At 38.6% G+C, this 16,270-nt stretch overlaps 2 protein-coding genes and 1 non-coding gene across 7 annotated transcripts in view; all 3 read left to right on the top strand.

Annotated features, from left to right (window-relative positions):
• Dnm3 (dynamin 3) overlaps positions 1-10,561 on the top strand; it is a 626,878-nt gene extending 616,317 nt beyond the window's left edge. For 2 of the 4 annotated variants that reach the window (XM_004626802.2, XM_012513735.2), the window contains one exon: positions 2,016-2,489. In XM_004626802.2, the coding sequence (XP_004626859.1) occupies positions 2,016-2,085 (70 nt within the window). In that variant the 3' untranslated portion in view covers positions 2,086-2,489. Of the gene's footprint in view, positions 1-2,015; positions 2,490-10,377 lie in introns of those variants that run through there. The other 2 variants (XM_023710359.1, XM_023710362.1) reach the window with 2 other exon arrangements.
• An 847-nt stretch (positions 10,562-11,408) lies between these two features.
• On the top strand, positions 11,409-11,515 carry LOC111815513. Its single transcript, XR_002820196.1, has one exon. It is a non-coding gene; the product is annotated as a U6 spliceosomal RNA (small nuclear RNA).
• A 3,076-nt stretch (positions 11,516-14,591) lies between these two features.
• The window catches only part of CUNH1orf105 (chromosome unknown C1orf105 homolog), a 37,580-nt gene continuing 35,901 nt past the window's right edge, over positions 14,592-16,270 (top strand). For both annotated transcript variants that reach the window (XM_023710367.1, XM_023710366.1), the window contains exon 1: positions 14,592-14,665. In XM_023710367.1, the coding sequence (XP_023566135.1) occupies positions 14,645-14,665 (21 nt within the window). In that variant the 5' untranslated portion in view covers positions 14,592-14,644. The remainder of the gene's footprint in view (positions 14,666-16,270) is intronic.

Below are 16,270 nucleotides of genomic sequence, written 5' to 3'. Positions count from 1 at the left end.
TGAACAGGGCACAGTAGGACAGAAGAGGCTTTGATGTGTACAGAAAGATAAGTGCTGAAAGATGAACAAGGGCTGGCGAGATAGCTCAGCAGACTAAGCGCCTGCCAGGCCAGCACCAAGACCTAGGTTTAATCCCTAGTCCCGCATGCCATGCTGGCTCTGCCATCAGGCACATTGAGCCTGCTACCAACACTGGGCGTGGTGGCCCATGCCTGTAATGCCAGTGCTTGGGAGGCTGAAAACAGGAGGATCACTGTGGGTTCAAGATGAATAGTGAGACCCTGTACAAAATACATTTAAAAAAAAAAAAAAAAGAACCAGAAGGACAGTGAAAATGTGACTCCATGTCACACTATGCTAAACACCAGGTGAAACTAGTAAAGTAGGCATGACCTATGCCCTTTATAAACTTTGCATTAAAGGGGGAAACGATACGGGTTCATGACTCAAGATATAAGAAATGTAGCCATGTTAGAGAAAGATGAACAATGTACCAGAAAAGGAGGGTTATTTTTGCATGGTAGCAGGTAAGAACAAAGTTAGAGGATTTTTCCTGGTGGAGAATATCCAAAGCATTTCAGGTCATCACTGTAGCTTTTGGGCATGAAGAAGACTTATTTATTTACTAAGTAATACCACTAATGTACATTTAGTTTTCTCACTGTTCCAATTGTGTATCTCTAACTTCTAAAAACTGTCTGCTTAATTTGTCAAAAAAGGTAGTACAAGACATTAAATTTGAATACACCTTGATAAGAAAAGGTTTACTTTAAAGCTCATAGACATGTTTTTAGTTTAGAAGGGGAAAGGAACTCAGTATTTATGAGCTATGTGTAAGCGATCTATATTTTCACCATTAATTACTTCTATCTCTTTTGCTTTTGCTTTGATTTCTCATTGACTTTTTGTAGTTCTTGCTGTACTGGCGAAGCAAGCCCAGGGCCCAGGCAGCAGCAGTGCTGACCCTCACAGTTAGGCAACAGACGTAGGACTTCTAAACATTTTGTAATTATTTTTCTTCAGCTTTTCTAACTTCACTTCTTCAACCTGAAAATAGACATTGAATTTGACCATTCGTTGTTTCCAAAACAGAAGATAATGCCATGACATGATTATAATTACAAAAAGAACCTTTTGGGAAACCTTAATGGTGAATTTTGTCAAAGAAAAATGTCTCAGTTTATATAATTGGTTGAAATTTGGGAAGCATTAAAATTATTCCCAATGTGCATTGTATGAAGTGCACACACACACTCATTAATATATTTAAGAAATAAATATAGCAGTTCAGGGAATAAATAATATTACTTGATAATAATAAGATTCTTGATTACAGTACAGTTTTATTATCTGGAATATGTTTGTTCAGCACATTCATCTATCAGCTAGAAAGTGATCATTGTTACTGCTAATAATTAAAGCTTTAGGGCCAAAGCAGCCACTAGAATTATATTGCTTCCTCAGCTACCCAGATTAAGCCTGTTAATCCTCAAATCTCTTGATGTTTGAATTTCTAGTGTCCTTCAAAATATAGAACAAATTGGAGAAAACTGCTGCTAAAGGAATGGGGAGGTGGGAACTAATGCCTTATAGAAAAAGAGGGAGCACATTATAAAAATACAAATAAATATGCAAACACAATGACTGTTGGAGACTTAATAAACCTTTTTACATCCTAGAGCAGGTAAAGCATATCCCAGTTATACATAACCATTATATTCTATTGGCTAAAATATGTGCAGCATTTTTTAGATAGCTTTCAAGTGATTTCTTATTTTTAGTATTAAAAAGGCTGGCTCATTTTGAGAAAGATTTGCATAGGAAAAATACCTAATTTTCACGGAAAACTGCTAGATGAGTCAAACATGACAAAGGTACTGTGTCAATACACACTGCAACCACGCCTGCTGGCCCACTCTGCATGCGCATGTGCATGACAGCCCCTTCTCGGGGTCCTGGGATCGACTTTCTGCTCTTCTATTTATTTCTTTACCTGTCTCTTTCTCTCTTTCTAGCCGGAGACCACCCCCATCACCAACTCGTCCCACTATAATTCGTCCACTAGAATCCTCTCTGTTAGACTAAATGAAGTGTCTGGCATGGCAATTAATCACTAACGAGTTATGCGAAAGCAACATAGGTGATAACTTGCAGTAAATCATGAGTAGTCGCATGTGTGGACATGAGTAGACAAGTAACCAGTTTTACTAACACATTCGTCACTCATCTTCATTGCCCATGCTACATCTATTTTGGGGGTTGGACTCTTGAAAACTTCGGACCAAGGTAGGTTTGTAGAGCAGCCCTGTGCTTTGGGTACCATTTGCCTAGCCTGGCATATATTTGAAATTGCTTTAGACAACTTTTCTAAGTTGTCTACCAGGTAGCTCATTAACTATAACTCTTAACAGATATGAGATACTAATGAGCTTAGAACTAAGCCATACATATTTCTTTTTCCATTCTATTTAAGATGGCAGAAATTCTCTTGTCTATTATTAGTGCTATCACCTACCTGATAATTACATATTCAACTACTCTTTCCTTCTCCTTTATTTCATAACACTGCTAGGGAGTGATTTTTTTAAAACTGAATTCCATAAGAATAAGACTTTTCCAGAAGCACAAGGTAGTTTGCAAAGGAAAAGTCCCTATTGTTTGCTCTAGAGAACTGTTCTTTGTGCCAGTATGTTTTGCTTCATGCTACAAGTATAGGCTATGATGAAATCAAAGCTAGTTTGAGGTAATAAGCCAACAGATATAATTAGTTTTAGAATTCAAGGAAGAAGCAAATTCCATCTCTAAAACTACGTGAAGAAATGCAGCATCTTTATTTATGTATCTAGTCACCTCCTGGGATAAATGACATTGAAGACCAATCTGGAAAATGTTTAATTTTTCCAGCTAGTCTAATTTTTAGTATGACTAATTATACCTTGGTACAAATGTCAATTTATTATTATTGTTTATTATTTTGGTTGGAGCAAAAATATTCTTTCCATTCTAATTTGCAATTTCATTATATATTTGCATATAAATATTTATGTAAGAATCCTTTAAAAAGAGGTAGTGTAAATATCCATTTTAAGTTCTCCCCTTACCTCAATACTGGGGAATGAATCTAGGGTTTTGCACACCCTGGACAAGTAAGTGATCTACCACTGAGCAACATCCCCAAGTCAACATTTAAGCTTTCTTAAGAAATCCTGAGGCTTACTATGAAATAATCATGTTGGAAGAACAGTACCTGGACTAGAAAGAAAAGCTGGTCAAAGGTACCATGGTCTGAGGCAGCCCTCTCACTTTTACAGATAGACTACATTAGAGTCCCTACCTAGCTCCCTCTGGAAAATTATATTGAAACATTGAGATCCAAAGCAAACTTGGAGCTTCTAAGATTTTCAAAAGCAGTTTAGTTTGGAACTTAAATGGTTCAGTCTTGAGGCTAGGTTTTGAACGACTGAGTACCAGATGATTAACACATAGGAAACGGTCAGAAGCCAATTGGAATTTTGTCTGCTAACTGTTCCCAGACAGCAGAGCAAGGACTCACTGAATCATGGGGTCCCATGACATTATTTCATATTCTACAGAAGTAAATCAGATTTTTACTAACTGAAACGTCTCCCTTTGAAAGCAACAAACATGATTTGTATGCTAACTTAGCTTTAATTTCCTGTGTAGTTTGTACTCAAGGCAGATACTCAAAGTATGAAATAAAAACTTGTAACCATTATTAAAAAGAGAATTTGCCATGTGGAATGACATTGTATTGAATGTATTCTAAAGGGCCACAGCTAGCCCAGTTATAACCAAAAAAAAAATTGAGAAAGTTACATTTACAAAAAGGACATAGAAACTTTCAAATTTACAAGTGATTACAGAAAAAAATATTTTCACCCTAATGTCCCCTTATATCTTTTTTTTTCTTTGAAAAAAAATAGCTCTTTGCAACTGGAGTCAATGTGCAAGATAACAGTATTTTAATAATAAATAAATGGAAAATCTTACACGTACAAACAGTAAAGCAGTCTGCAATGAGTCTTTCCATAAAACTCCCTCTTTTTAGGATTTCCTTTGCTTCTTCCTTTGAATTCTCCAAAATAGGCAGCTAACAGATTATATACTTCAGGGTTTGGCTTTGAGCTAACTGTGGTTTTGCATTTTGCTGCATTTCAAAAATTTCCTTCTGTTAGAAGAAAATATTGTGGACAACCACTGGTGTGTTCTTAGATCAGCACAAACCATGTCAAAGAAAGCTTGGAGATATTTTTTTTCCAAGTTTCTTTCCACTGATTTAGGCAGTCGTAAACAATGGCATTTGTCATCACTGGCTTTTGCTTTAGGTCATAGTCCCACAGATGCACTGCTCCAGTTGTCTCCCTTTTGTTGGTTCGTTTTTTTATTCTGCCTTATTCCTGCGTTGCGTCTAACACAACCCCATCTCCTAGAAATTTCAGCAGCCACATTTGAGGGTGCTTTCAGTTTGCTGTAGTCCTGTGCCATAAGGAAATGCCAATGTGAAGGAAGTCTGAAGCTCTTGAATGTACATGTCTAGCTTCAGGATCAGCATGCACATTGGGCCTTAGGATGGGAACACGGCTGTAAGGCGCTAATTCCCGTCCCCTTTCTGACTGTTCTGATGCTGTCAACAAATAGATGTAGCTCCATCCTGTCTAGCATACTGAAAAAAATGGCTTTCGGATTGGAAAAAATGCAACTGTATGTTTATTGGGTAGGTAAATTCATTTTATCGTCACATGCTAAATCTTGCATGCTCATGGACTAACTGAAATAACTATTTACTCAGTTGTGGACAGATTGTAGAAATAGTTGATTTAGAACAGGCACATCGCATTTCCAGAATTCACCTGCCAATGATATCCTTCAGAGTATTGCTTTTAGCTGTGTTTTATAACATAGAAGAGCAGTAGAGTCTGTTTATTAGCAAATTTGCTAGATGTTCAGACAAACTCATCCCCAAACACAGTGAAACCAGTTCCTGCCATATAACTGTATGCCTTCTGATCTTAGGATACAAGTTAGCCACCTAGATTAATTTTGTGACCTTTTAGTATAGACTGTAGCCATAATTTTCAAATATGAAATGGGACCCTAATACCAGTATGTGGTAAATGTTGATGTTTTCTGTGTACAAACGCATTTTCTAAGCATGTGTCTCTGTGTACAGACTATATACATTGTGAATTTGTTCCTGTAAGTACATGTATTTTGTTGCCCTTTAAGTAAGTTGAGAAGCATTTGTTAAAATGCCACAAGCATGAATGTGATTGAATGTGAATTGTATATATATAAATATATATGTATATGTATGGGTGTAAATATCTGTGTAAACATGTGCTCAGTATGTGTGAGTATGAATATATTTTTAAACTGTGAATCCAAGCGATATCTTTGGAGGATCTGATATAATACATAACAGTGGTTCACTTCTCCTAACATACGTGAAACATACAAAATTTCCTAACTTTTGATTATATTCATTCTGATAGGCACAAAGTTTATAATAACCATGACATCATAGTAACATCTGCAGACATTACTGTCTAAATCTGCAGCACTGAGATCTAAGATGAAATTACCTTTGACAATATGGCTTGAGAATTGTAAGATTTGGAAACACTCCTTTAAGATCTCTAGGTAGAATTATGATTTGTTACTATATTACTAAACTGAATGTTCCAAAGTTAAACTGGTCATGTAATCATTTTTTCTTCATGTGAAATATAAAAGACTAGAGGTATTCAGCCACATTATAAAAGTAATGGATTTTTCTGAGTAAAATTGCTTTTTAAATGGAGGAGAGACATTACTTAAGTCCTTGGAGGTAGATTATCAGCTTTTTCAAATAAACAGTTTTCATTTGGCAAATGGTATAATTTTTGACATTGACAGAAATCCCCTTAGAATTAAGAATAAAGCCTAAATAGTAGGTCTCTGAACTTTTGAACTCAATGTAAAAAATATCACAGGGGGGATGCAGGCCCTGAGTTTTGTACTAAGTCACCTAGAGGACGATTCTCGGTGAGTTCTGAGTTTAATGTGAATGAAAATATACAAGTTTGGAAAAAACAGCCATCTTACCAGGTAGATCGCTCAGTCCTTTCTAAAGAACTCTAACGTGTCTTCTAGATAATCTTAGTCCTTCTGTCTAGTTGGTATGGTATGTTTAAATTTGTGTGGTGCTCTGTATGTGAAACTTTAAGAATATTTTTGAAATATATGTAGTATATGCATTACCATTTGTGTGTATATATAAAAATGCATATATGTAAGAATGTATGTGTGAGACAGCAAGAGAGGAGACTCCAGGAAGAGTGTCCTGTTTTAGATTGTTCATGTTGGTGTACTGGTGAGACCTCTCATCTCTTTGGTGGAGGGTTTCATATGTGGCTCAGTATTAATTTCTTTTTAGTCTTATCCTTCTAGTCTTTAAACTTTGCTTGTGATGTAATTTTTAAATTATGACAAAAATTGCTCTGCCCTCTTGCATTGACCTCTGACAGTCTGTAAAAGTCATTTCTCCCAACCAGAGATCTTACCACTATTAATTTGATTTGTGTTATATTTCTTATGGACAGCCTTTCCTTTGCTATGTGTCTGTGTTCCTGTTTTCTCCCTTTTTTTCTCTGAAACAAATTCTTCCTTCACTTTTTAAATGAAGCAGTATATAAAAGTGAAATCTTCTGTTCTCTGTTGATTCCTTAATTAACATGAGCCAGAATACTTTTCTTCTGTCTTCTGGGCGCTTTCAGGATTTCTTACTGAGGATATATAGACTCTGTGAATGGAACTTTTGAAGATAATTCCTAAAGCCTGTATCACCCTTGAAGGTCATATGTACCTATTGTGAAAAATGTGAAGCTGTATTTCTGAACCTCAAATAAATTATAACATTTGAAGGACCCCCCTTTCCTTACTCTTGTACGTGAGTCTTGTCTATGCATTGCAGTAATACCTGAGCTGGACAAACTTTACAGCTCTTGTGCTTGAATTGGCTCAGAATTTCCAAAATGGAGAATGGTAACATTTTGCTTTTCTGTCATTAATCAAAGGAAGGAGAAAAAAATTTAAGGCAACAAATTGGATAAATCAAAGGCAGAAGAATGGGCACGACTTTTTCCCCGACTTGCAGTAATTATTGAATAGACTGAAGGACACAACCATTAGATGGCTAGAGGGTATGTGATGTTTATAATTGAAAAGTATGTATTTGTCAAAAGATCTGGAAAGTAGGAGGAGGATTAAGATTCTGCCCAAATAGTAGGCCAACAGAATTCACATTTTATGGGTAAATAGTTGAGTTCCTGATCCAACAGTTAGCTTGCATTATTTGCCTCCGTGGCTTTAGGCTGGGGTAAGCACATTAAATGTGCTTCTCCTAGGACAGACTGTGACCTACAACAGCTGGGTGGTAGAAGAAAGTCAAACAGTAATGCTAGCTCCCCACTTAGAGCAGTCAGTGTCCAATGGTATCTGGACACTGTCCCCGTGGAATCTGAGTTCCAGGAGGAAGGTTCCAGGGATCAGGAGCCTCGAAGCAGGTAGGAGACTCACAGAGACAGAGTCTTCATGGGCCAGGGGTTGCACTCAGGTGGCTTTCCATGGCACTTACTTTGTCTCTCCTACACTCCAAAACAGAGCTCTGTCCATGTAGCTACATTATCTTCATAGAATTATTTTGAAAGGGATCTAGACTGGTTTAAGATTGAAGGTCATCTGAGAAGAATTTTGAAGACTATCTATTTCTGTCAACTTTCTTTACTTTCCAAGCTGTCAAACCCATCCAGGGTTCTAGCATGGTAAGTTGCCTGAATAATGGGCAGACAAAGCAAGTGGAAACTGTTCAGTGAAATTTTCACAGAAAAGAAAAAGAATTGTAAGGAAAGCCTTTCTAGGGCTAGTGCCAGAAAAACATCACCATCAGACTAAACTGGAGTACAATGAAGAGAATATGGGGAATTCATCAATTGTAACAATAACTGAGTATTTTATATATAGATTATGATCTGAGGGGGTAAATCCCATAGACACATTTTTCTATGTTTTTACCTTAGTATTTTGGTCAAATAACTTTATTATTTTTCAGAATGTTTAACAAAAAATAACTTCAAGTTATAGTATTTATTAGGATGATGTGTCTATGTGGCAAATACGAGTATGATGAGCCTTGACATTTGTTAACAATTCACCATCCAGATTTAGGACTCCACCCTTCATGATGGGGTGACAACAGCATGAGATACTTTTGTGGCTCTTTAGGTAAAAAGCCCAATATGTTCAGTTACTGCTTTTAAGCACTCTACATAATACAGCAAATTCCAGAAATGAAGTAACAAAACCCCAAATAGGCAAGCATTAATCACAAAACTGACGCTCACCTACTTGCTAAATGTTGGCATTGACAACATTGGGCTTGTTTTTGTTTTGTTTCGTTTTGGTTTTGAGGAAAGTTAGAGGCAAGATAAGTAAGATGGGAAGAGTTGTCTGAGGTGGTAGATCCCTGACGCTTGAAGCAAACATTCTTGCTATAGGTCAAATGTATTTCAAGTCAGAGTTTCTGACCTTGCTCCTGGCTTAGGACCTCGAAGTAACTCCAACAGGAAAGTGATTTGGACATGCCTATAGGAAGTCCCTTCAGCACTGGGGACTTCCTGTTCAATTTAATGGCTTATCTGTCCACCCTGCTGAGGTAATTAAAGTGTTCTAGAGCCCCTTCAGAATTTAAAAATAGTTTCTGTTTTCTGGCCAGGTAATAAATCTCACTGAACCTGACAGAAATTCAATTACATGTTCTTCATGCAAACACCAGGGATACCCATTACCCTGGATCTCTGTAGCTAATGGCTTACAGAAGCCCCACAGTTGAAAGGTTAGGTACTAGTAATAAGTTCTTCATCATTTAAATGGGTAGGAGCCCTCTTATGGTAGCCATCTTGAACTGGACTGAAAAAAATGGCCTTGGCGTTCAGGAAGAATAGCTTAGAAATAGCTATCAGTTTGTTTCTGTTAACATCCCACAAAAGGGAAAATAAAAACAGAATGGAGTTTTTTGTTGTTTTGTTTTTTGCTTTAGAGATGTCATAGATCTACTCATGAAGTGTTACAAGATGAACAAGTATGGAAGTGTGTTGTTGAGCCCTGGCCAAATAGGCAAAGCAAACCTCTGAAAGAGTAGGGTGTGAGATAACCTTACAGTTCCCCAGCGTGCTGCAGGGGTGAGTTCACCACAGATTCAGTTCAAAAGAAGAAATTACGGTATAGACTTTTGCTGGAGGCCAGTGGGAAAGCTTTATTTGGACTGCTACTTGTCCACTACAGAACTGTCCACTGCTGTGTATACTTGCTGTATCTTCTCTGTCTGAAAATCATCCTCCTGGCAAACACCACAGAGGCTGATGTTGGATGAAGCGCAACTCTGGAGCACGACTTCATAACCCATGGGTCTGACCAGAGGGGTACATACCAGGCTGGGCACATAGGCTAGGCAGAAAAGTCCTGCAAAATAAATTTCATTTGCTCTGAATTTGCGTCAAATAAATCAGTTGTGCCTAATTCTCAGTCAGAGGGAAATCCTACGAAATTTGGGGATCAAATTTGGAAACTTGTGCTTTCCAGGCAGGCACTTATGTTGCTGAGCTGTATTCCCAGCTCTCCTGCAAAATCTTGAGGTCGCCATAGATCAGCCCTGGTCTCCAAGTGTCACTGAACCTGATTCTAGGCTATCACAAGTAAAAATGATTCACTTGGAGCAAATTCTTGTTTAAAAATACTCTCTGCGAGATAACCCCTGACCATTGTGTGCGTTGTGATTCCACTGCTCATTGATCTCTTTTACATCTTCTCCTTTCCCTCACTTTAAAACAATTTCCCTTGCAGTTTTTTCATTTGATTGCTTCTCTCCCAATAAAGATTGCAAAATATTCATGTAAGTCTTTGGAAATACTTTGCTGTCACAAAGTCAGGATTGGGAAGCAAGTATGCAAAGTTATAAAGGCATCTAGGTCTGTTACTATCCCTAGTTCTCCTAAAAATGATTGCATGAATTTATAATTCCAGGGTACAAAATAAGAAAATTGTTTAGTGGGCTCAGACCTAGCACACCCCTGGTAGCCAGGAAATGTTCTGGAAGTTTCTAACGTTGTCTGTGGTCTTCTTACATTCCCTGCATGTGTGCCTGGTTTTTGTTGTGTTGTATTTTTTTTTTTTTTTTTTGTCTGATTTGAATTTGACTTTTGTGGAACATTTTTTGCATGCTACTATTTGGATTTGTTTTACAATTTAAAGATTATTTTCTTCCTTTGCATCTGTGCTTTTCTTTTGTTATTTTGTTTTGTTTTGTTTTGTTTTTACTAGGCGACCCCCTCCTGCAGTTCCAGGACGGCCATCTTAACCTCCATCCTTCATCTCCTTTGTGTCCAACAACATGTCTGTTTGTGGTATTTAAAAGCCTTCCATTTGCACTGTGTCACATGTACATAAAAACTTTTATTTTTGATCTTTGTCTATAATAAAAATAAAGTTTATTCTATATAAAAAATTTAAATGTTTGTTGCTTTTTCTGAAGACTCGAATTAAAATAAGAATTTGTTTCAACTAAAAACAGGTAAGGTGAACAATACATAACTTGATATTTTAAGGAGATCAATGGAAAATATTTCACTTCTTAAAGCATTGTGATTGAAGATATTCTTTGGCAGAGAATAATATTCTATCTTCAACTGAAATTTCTACCCAAAAGAAAAATGAAAGGATGAAGAATAATTCTGATTATCTAGAAGAGACACAGAAGACCATGCAATTTCAGTCTGCCTCTAGAAATCCCTTTAATAATTATTATACCAAAATATTTTTACTGATTTTATCATTTTTCTAAATACTGAAGAATTAAAATATGTAAGATCACCAAAAAAATGGAGGTCTGCAACAATTTCCCAAATTTTATTTGGCAAATTCAAGAGTTTAAAAAAAAAAACTATCACAAACTGGACACAGTGGGGCCAGGGAGATGGCTCAGTACAATAAGCACTTCCCTGGCAAGCGCAGGGTCTGAGTTCAATCCCCGGTTCTGCACAAATAAATAAATAGATAAATACAAACTGGGCACAGTGGCCTATGCCTGTAATTCCAGCTACTCATGAGACTGAGGCAGGAGGATCTCAAGCTGAAGGCCAGCCTGAGCAACTCAGCATGACCCTCCTGTCGGGGAAGGACAGGAAGGAGGGGAGAGAGAGAAAGGAGGGAAGAGGAAAGGGAGAGGGGAAAAGGAGGGAGAGAGAAAAGGAGGAAAGGAGGGAAGAGGAAGGGAGGGAGGATAGAGGGAGAAAGGAAAAAAGGGAGGGGAAAGGAAGGAATTAAGGAAGGAGCCCATTCAAACTGTAAGTAAAGTGCTCGCTTCGGCAGCACATATACTAAAATTGGAACGATACAGAGAAGATTAGCATGGCCCCTGCGCAAGGATGACATGCAAATTCGTGAAGCGGTCCATATTTTTAAAAATACCTGTTCCTTATTATGCCTAAGATGTTTGAAATGCAGAGAGATAGTGAGGTTAAGCTTAATAGCCTAAGTCGTTTGATAATAACAATAAGCTTGTCTTCTGGATGGTTAACAACCTAAGTTTGCAGACCAAAATTAGAGAAATAGGAAGGCTACAAGGAAAGCCAATATTTTGGCCCTAACCTTCTAAGGTCAATCAAGACTCAGGACATATGAGAACTTGTACTGTAACGTCATGTACCTCGGTAGTGTCCCAAATTTTCTGATCAAGAAGATTATGGGGCCAAAGAGGAAAGTGATTGATGATGTAGAGTGTGCCTAAGGAGAGTCACATGGAGAGAAAACATTCTCTCAGGCTTTCACAGAGAGCACATTGGCCAAGCAATGGCCATGACTCATCCACATGGCTGACACTGACAAAGGTTCTACAATCTGAGGTACAGGATCTCAGGATAAATCCTGAGGGGATTTCACTGACCTTCTTAGACCCAAAAGCTACAACTCTTGTTGCATAGGTCCTGCTTTTCCTTGGTCTTAACCATCCAGTAGAAAAGTATGAAGTCGAAATATAAGAAATAAAGCCATGCTGTTAAGTTGAGCTGTGGGGGACTCAGGTCAATAATTTCTGACATTGCCAGTTAAACAGAAGACCCAACGCTATTTTGGGCTACTGGACTCATTTAGAATATTTTGCTGAGTTTACACACCTATAATATTCAAATAACAGAACTTAGAAAAAAAGGGGTATACCGATGAATATATAATCCATTTTGTATCTGTGTATTCAAAGTGGTTAGGATAGATATATAGTTACATTCTCTTAGTGAATAGAATGATTTGTTCTAATGCTGTTTGTAAATAGGATCTCACGTCCGCATCTTGTACAGCAATTAACCACTAAGAAGAATATATGCAGTGTGTTAGTTATTGAAACTGTCTTACTGATTTGATTTGAAACTGTCTCATTGCTATCTGTTTATCAATAAAATTATGAAAAAAAGTAAGTAAAATAAGGCAACAAAATGTTGCTACCTTGAAAAGATTCTTCATGATGTCAGTAAAGTACAAGAAAAAAGAAAAACTTTTGTAAATTTAAGGGAAAACATAACTTCTTTATGCCTTAATCCTCAAATAATTCCAGTATTGAAATTTTAGCCCATTATATTAAAATATCCCAGACTTATCCAAATAAAATGTTTATTAAGGTAACACAGTACATTCTGCTACAGAGGTGATAGCCCTCTCAAATGTTTTTAAAATTATTTATTTATTTTTATTACATTTATTTATTGTGTGTGTATGTGGCCAGCTCAGCCCACCAGGGGGCGGGGCTGGCTGGCATGTGGTGCTGGGGGATTGAGCCGCGGTCCCTGTGCTTTGCCAAGCTTGTTTCAATTAGGTGCTTTAGACCACTGAGCCATCTCTCCAGCCCAAATGTTTTTAATTTAGTTCAAAATGTTATGCCAATCTACAGGGTGTTATTAGAATTTCAAATGAGCCCTTTTCAGACAAGATCTCTCATTAATGTGCCTCACCCCAGCCACTTAAAGTAAGAGTACTGTAAGTCAAGAGAGAAAAGAACTCAGCCCTTGTATTCCCTCGCTGCCTTGGCTTCGCACTTCCCTTTAGCCTGGGTAAGACCTAGCAACCAAGGCAATGAGGAAGATGTGGGCAGGTGGCCACTCAGGAGAGACCCTCGCCTTCCTTAACAATGCTTTTACTTTGGACTGTAAAAATACTTTCAACAACTGAAATCATCACTCAATGTAAAACCAGTTTGTGAGGTTAAAAGTTTATGTCACATGTTTATCGATTTTTAGTGCATCCTGGGTCAGTTGTGACCACTCACAATCACTGGCCACAAAGTTCAAAGGCTCCAGCGTAAGGAGTTTACTTGAAGCTCCTGTGCACCTGGAGGTGATTGAGCTGGTACAAAATAACGATAGCACATAGCTCTGGCCTTCCCTTCACCTCAGGCTGGACACTTGGCTTTATAATTAATATTTTTCCACATGACAAGCTTAGGAGGGGACATCCTCCTAAGACAGACACAACATTTCTCAATTACCTCCCCAAGCCAAAACAGACCTTATCAATGAAAAGGTTGCCTCCAATTCACTTTTTCTAAGTTTTTTGTACTTTTTCATTTTGTCTAAGACTTACAGATGGGCTCATGTTTTGAGGAATGTTGCAGTGTAGATGTTTAAACTTGAAGTTGACCTAATGAACAAGGAAAATCTCCAGTCATAGCAGAATGAAATGACAGCCTTACTCTCCTCAATGTAGAAAGATGTTCCTTCCACTCCTCATGTCCTCCAAGCAAAAAATAGAAATGAGGGAAGTTGGGGAAGGAAAACAACAGCATATATTTAGCCTGTTGAGACTAATATGTGTTTATATTAGTAGTATTTCTACTACTAATGTCCCATAATATGCCCTTCTCCAATTCTCCACTAAGTCTCTGTCCCTATGTCTACCTATGCTCTCCATATTTGATAGAGAACTGGAAAGGTTTTCTATTCTTCAGAGGTGATCATAACTAAGGAAGGTCAGAAGAAATCCAACTGCTATGCCTTCAATAGACGTCCTCCTTAAACATTGTTATGGCTTTATTTATACATCAAACATTTCTTGAATTCGTAATAATCCCTGAGTCACTGGAAGTGCCAGAAAAGTAACAGGATACATGTTTACACAATAGCTAAACAATGGAATATAGTACTATGAGGAGGAAAGATTGGTTCATCTTTCCAGGGAAAAAACAGTTTGCCTTAAGGCGCCAAAACAGTGACTTAAATTGTACATCACACTATCCACTCACCCCAACATTGGCAAATGTTCTAGAATGTGGTGATTTTGACTTATGACAAAGGCAGGAATGATGGAACTCATTTTGACCAATCAACAACCCAACATTTCATTTCTAATGGAATATGCAATGCAAGACTCTCACAGTGTTGGTTGGTTGAGTTTTGAAACCATGGTCTACTAACTCGCTTTGCCCCCTGACCAACTGTCTGTGGATTGGGAAGGAAGCTCTGCCACAGGCTTCCACTGATCGCAGGAAGGGGAGGTGGAGTGAGTGCCCCAGGCTGCAGCTGGAAAACCCTAGAATATCAAAGAGATGGAAAAAAGAGTACTACAGGTAAGAAGAAAAAATGCAAAGGCCAATCCTTTCCTTATGGGACTTCACTGTGAATAAATGTAAATCTTAGAGATGTCGCTAGGTGCATAAGTACACATCCTAGAAGTGGAAAGCCTAAAAGTAGTAGGAACTGTTGCTCATTTACAGGCAAGAATACTGCAGTGGATTTGGGGCACGATATATTTCGATGCTCTTTAGCCTACGACTGGTGGTGAAGCTACGGTATCCGTGCTTCAGCCAACTGTTTGTCATCTCTGAGAGCTCTAAATGGCTTGCCATCACTGTACTATACTCTAAAAATCGTACTTGCCAACATTTGTTTCATAACTTAGCATTAAGTATAATATAAAAAAATCTCGGGGCTGGGGAGATGGCTCAGTAGAATAAGCGCTTGCCTGGCAAGCTCAAGGGGCTGAGTTCATTCCCCGGTTCCACCAAAAAGAAAAAAAAAAAAAAGTCTGGTCTCAATGTGCATCTGTTTACCTAAACATGTCCCCCAAAAAATCTTCACAAAATTAATATTAGATTATTTAGTTCCAGTTTCTTGAGATGCTGGAGTAAAGCTTCCCAAGGTTAAGCTATGAATCCATTTTTTATGAGTGACACAGAAAGACTACTAAAAAAGAAAAAAAAAATGTCTAGAGCGCTTTATGATTACTAGAGCTTATGAGCAAACCATCCTAAGCCTGTTGACATTGTATCAGTTTGTGTCCCCGATTTAGAGACACCAGCTGCCCCCAGTGTCACAACGTATATCTGTTCTTTTTAACTGCTCTGTTTAATGCTGCCGGTACCTATTTCAGTGTTCTCAACATCCGCGATCAGGTTCGGTGGCAAAGCCACTGATGAGGCAAGATTACAAATTGCTGCTTCCTACTCAATTCTTCGTCAAATTTCACGGCACTTTATATCAGGTTCAATTTTCAGTCCTAATTCTTCAGTGAAACACGTGAACATGCGTCACGAGCAGACAAAGCGACAGCCACAGCCAGCGCCGGAAAGCCAGGGGGAGTTAAAGGTCCTCCCGACACCAACCGAGACACCGATGGAGCGGGTTCTGCCTCTCGACGCGTCCGCTAACGCAACAGCAAGCGCTGAGCCTCCGCAGAGCGGGACAGAGCGGGCCTTCACCCTAAGCTCTGATAACTGTGCCAGAATCAGGCTTTCTAGACCAGCACACCAGCTGCTGTTGCAGTTGCGCGCAATCCTCAGAACATGCGCGCCACTCACCAAAGAGCCCTGCTCACATGCGCGTCGCCCAGAGAATTTGCATGCTGATCTCATTAGTGATGAACACGTTTCTGATGCTTTGAGGAAACCATCTGAGTCACTTCCCTTAAAAATGAGGAGGAAGTCCCAGAAACCCAGCCCCCAACACCCAACAGACAGCCTTCCGCCGCACTCTCTGCCCTGAATTTGCTGGTGTCTGATAGGTTCTTCCGCCAGTCTCTGTGAGCCATCCCAGAGCCCCTAGACTCTTAAGTCACCATCTGCTCTAATCCACATACGGCTCTGCACCTCTCTGCTCTGCTCTCTCCTGCTTCTCCCAAAACTCTGAAACTTTCCAGTGCATTCTACCTCGCCGCTCAGCCCACTTCTTATCCT

This window comes from Octodon degus, unplaced genomic scaffold, assembly GCF_000260255.1.
Source record: "Octodon degus isolate 3935 unplaced genomic scaffold, OctDeg1.0 scaffold00017, whole genome shotgun sequence".
In the NCBI taxonomy this organism is placed as follows: Eukaryota; Metazoa; Chordata; class Mammalia; order Rodentia; family Octodontidae; genus Octodon; species Octodon degus.
Note: the sequence above shows the minus strand (reverse complement) of the source record. Positions and strands in the feature narration are given on the sequence as shown.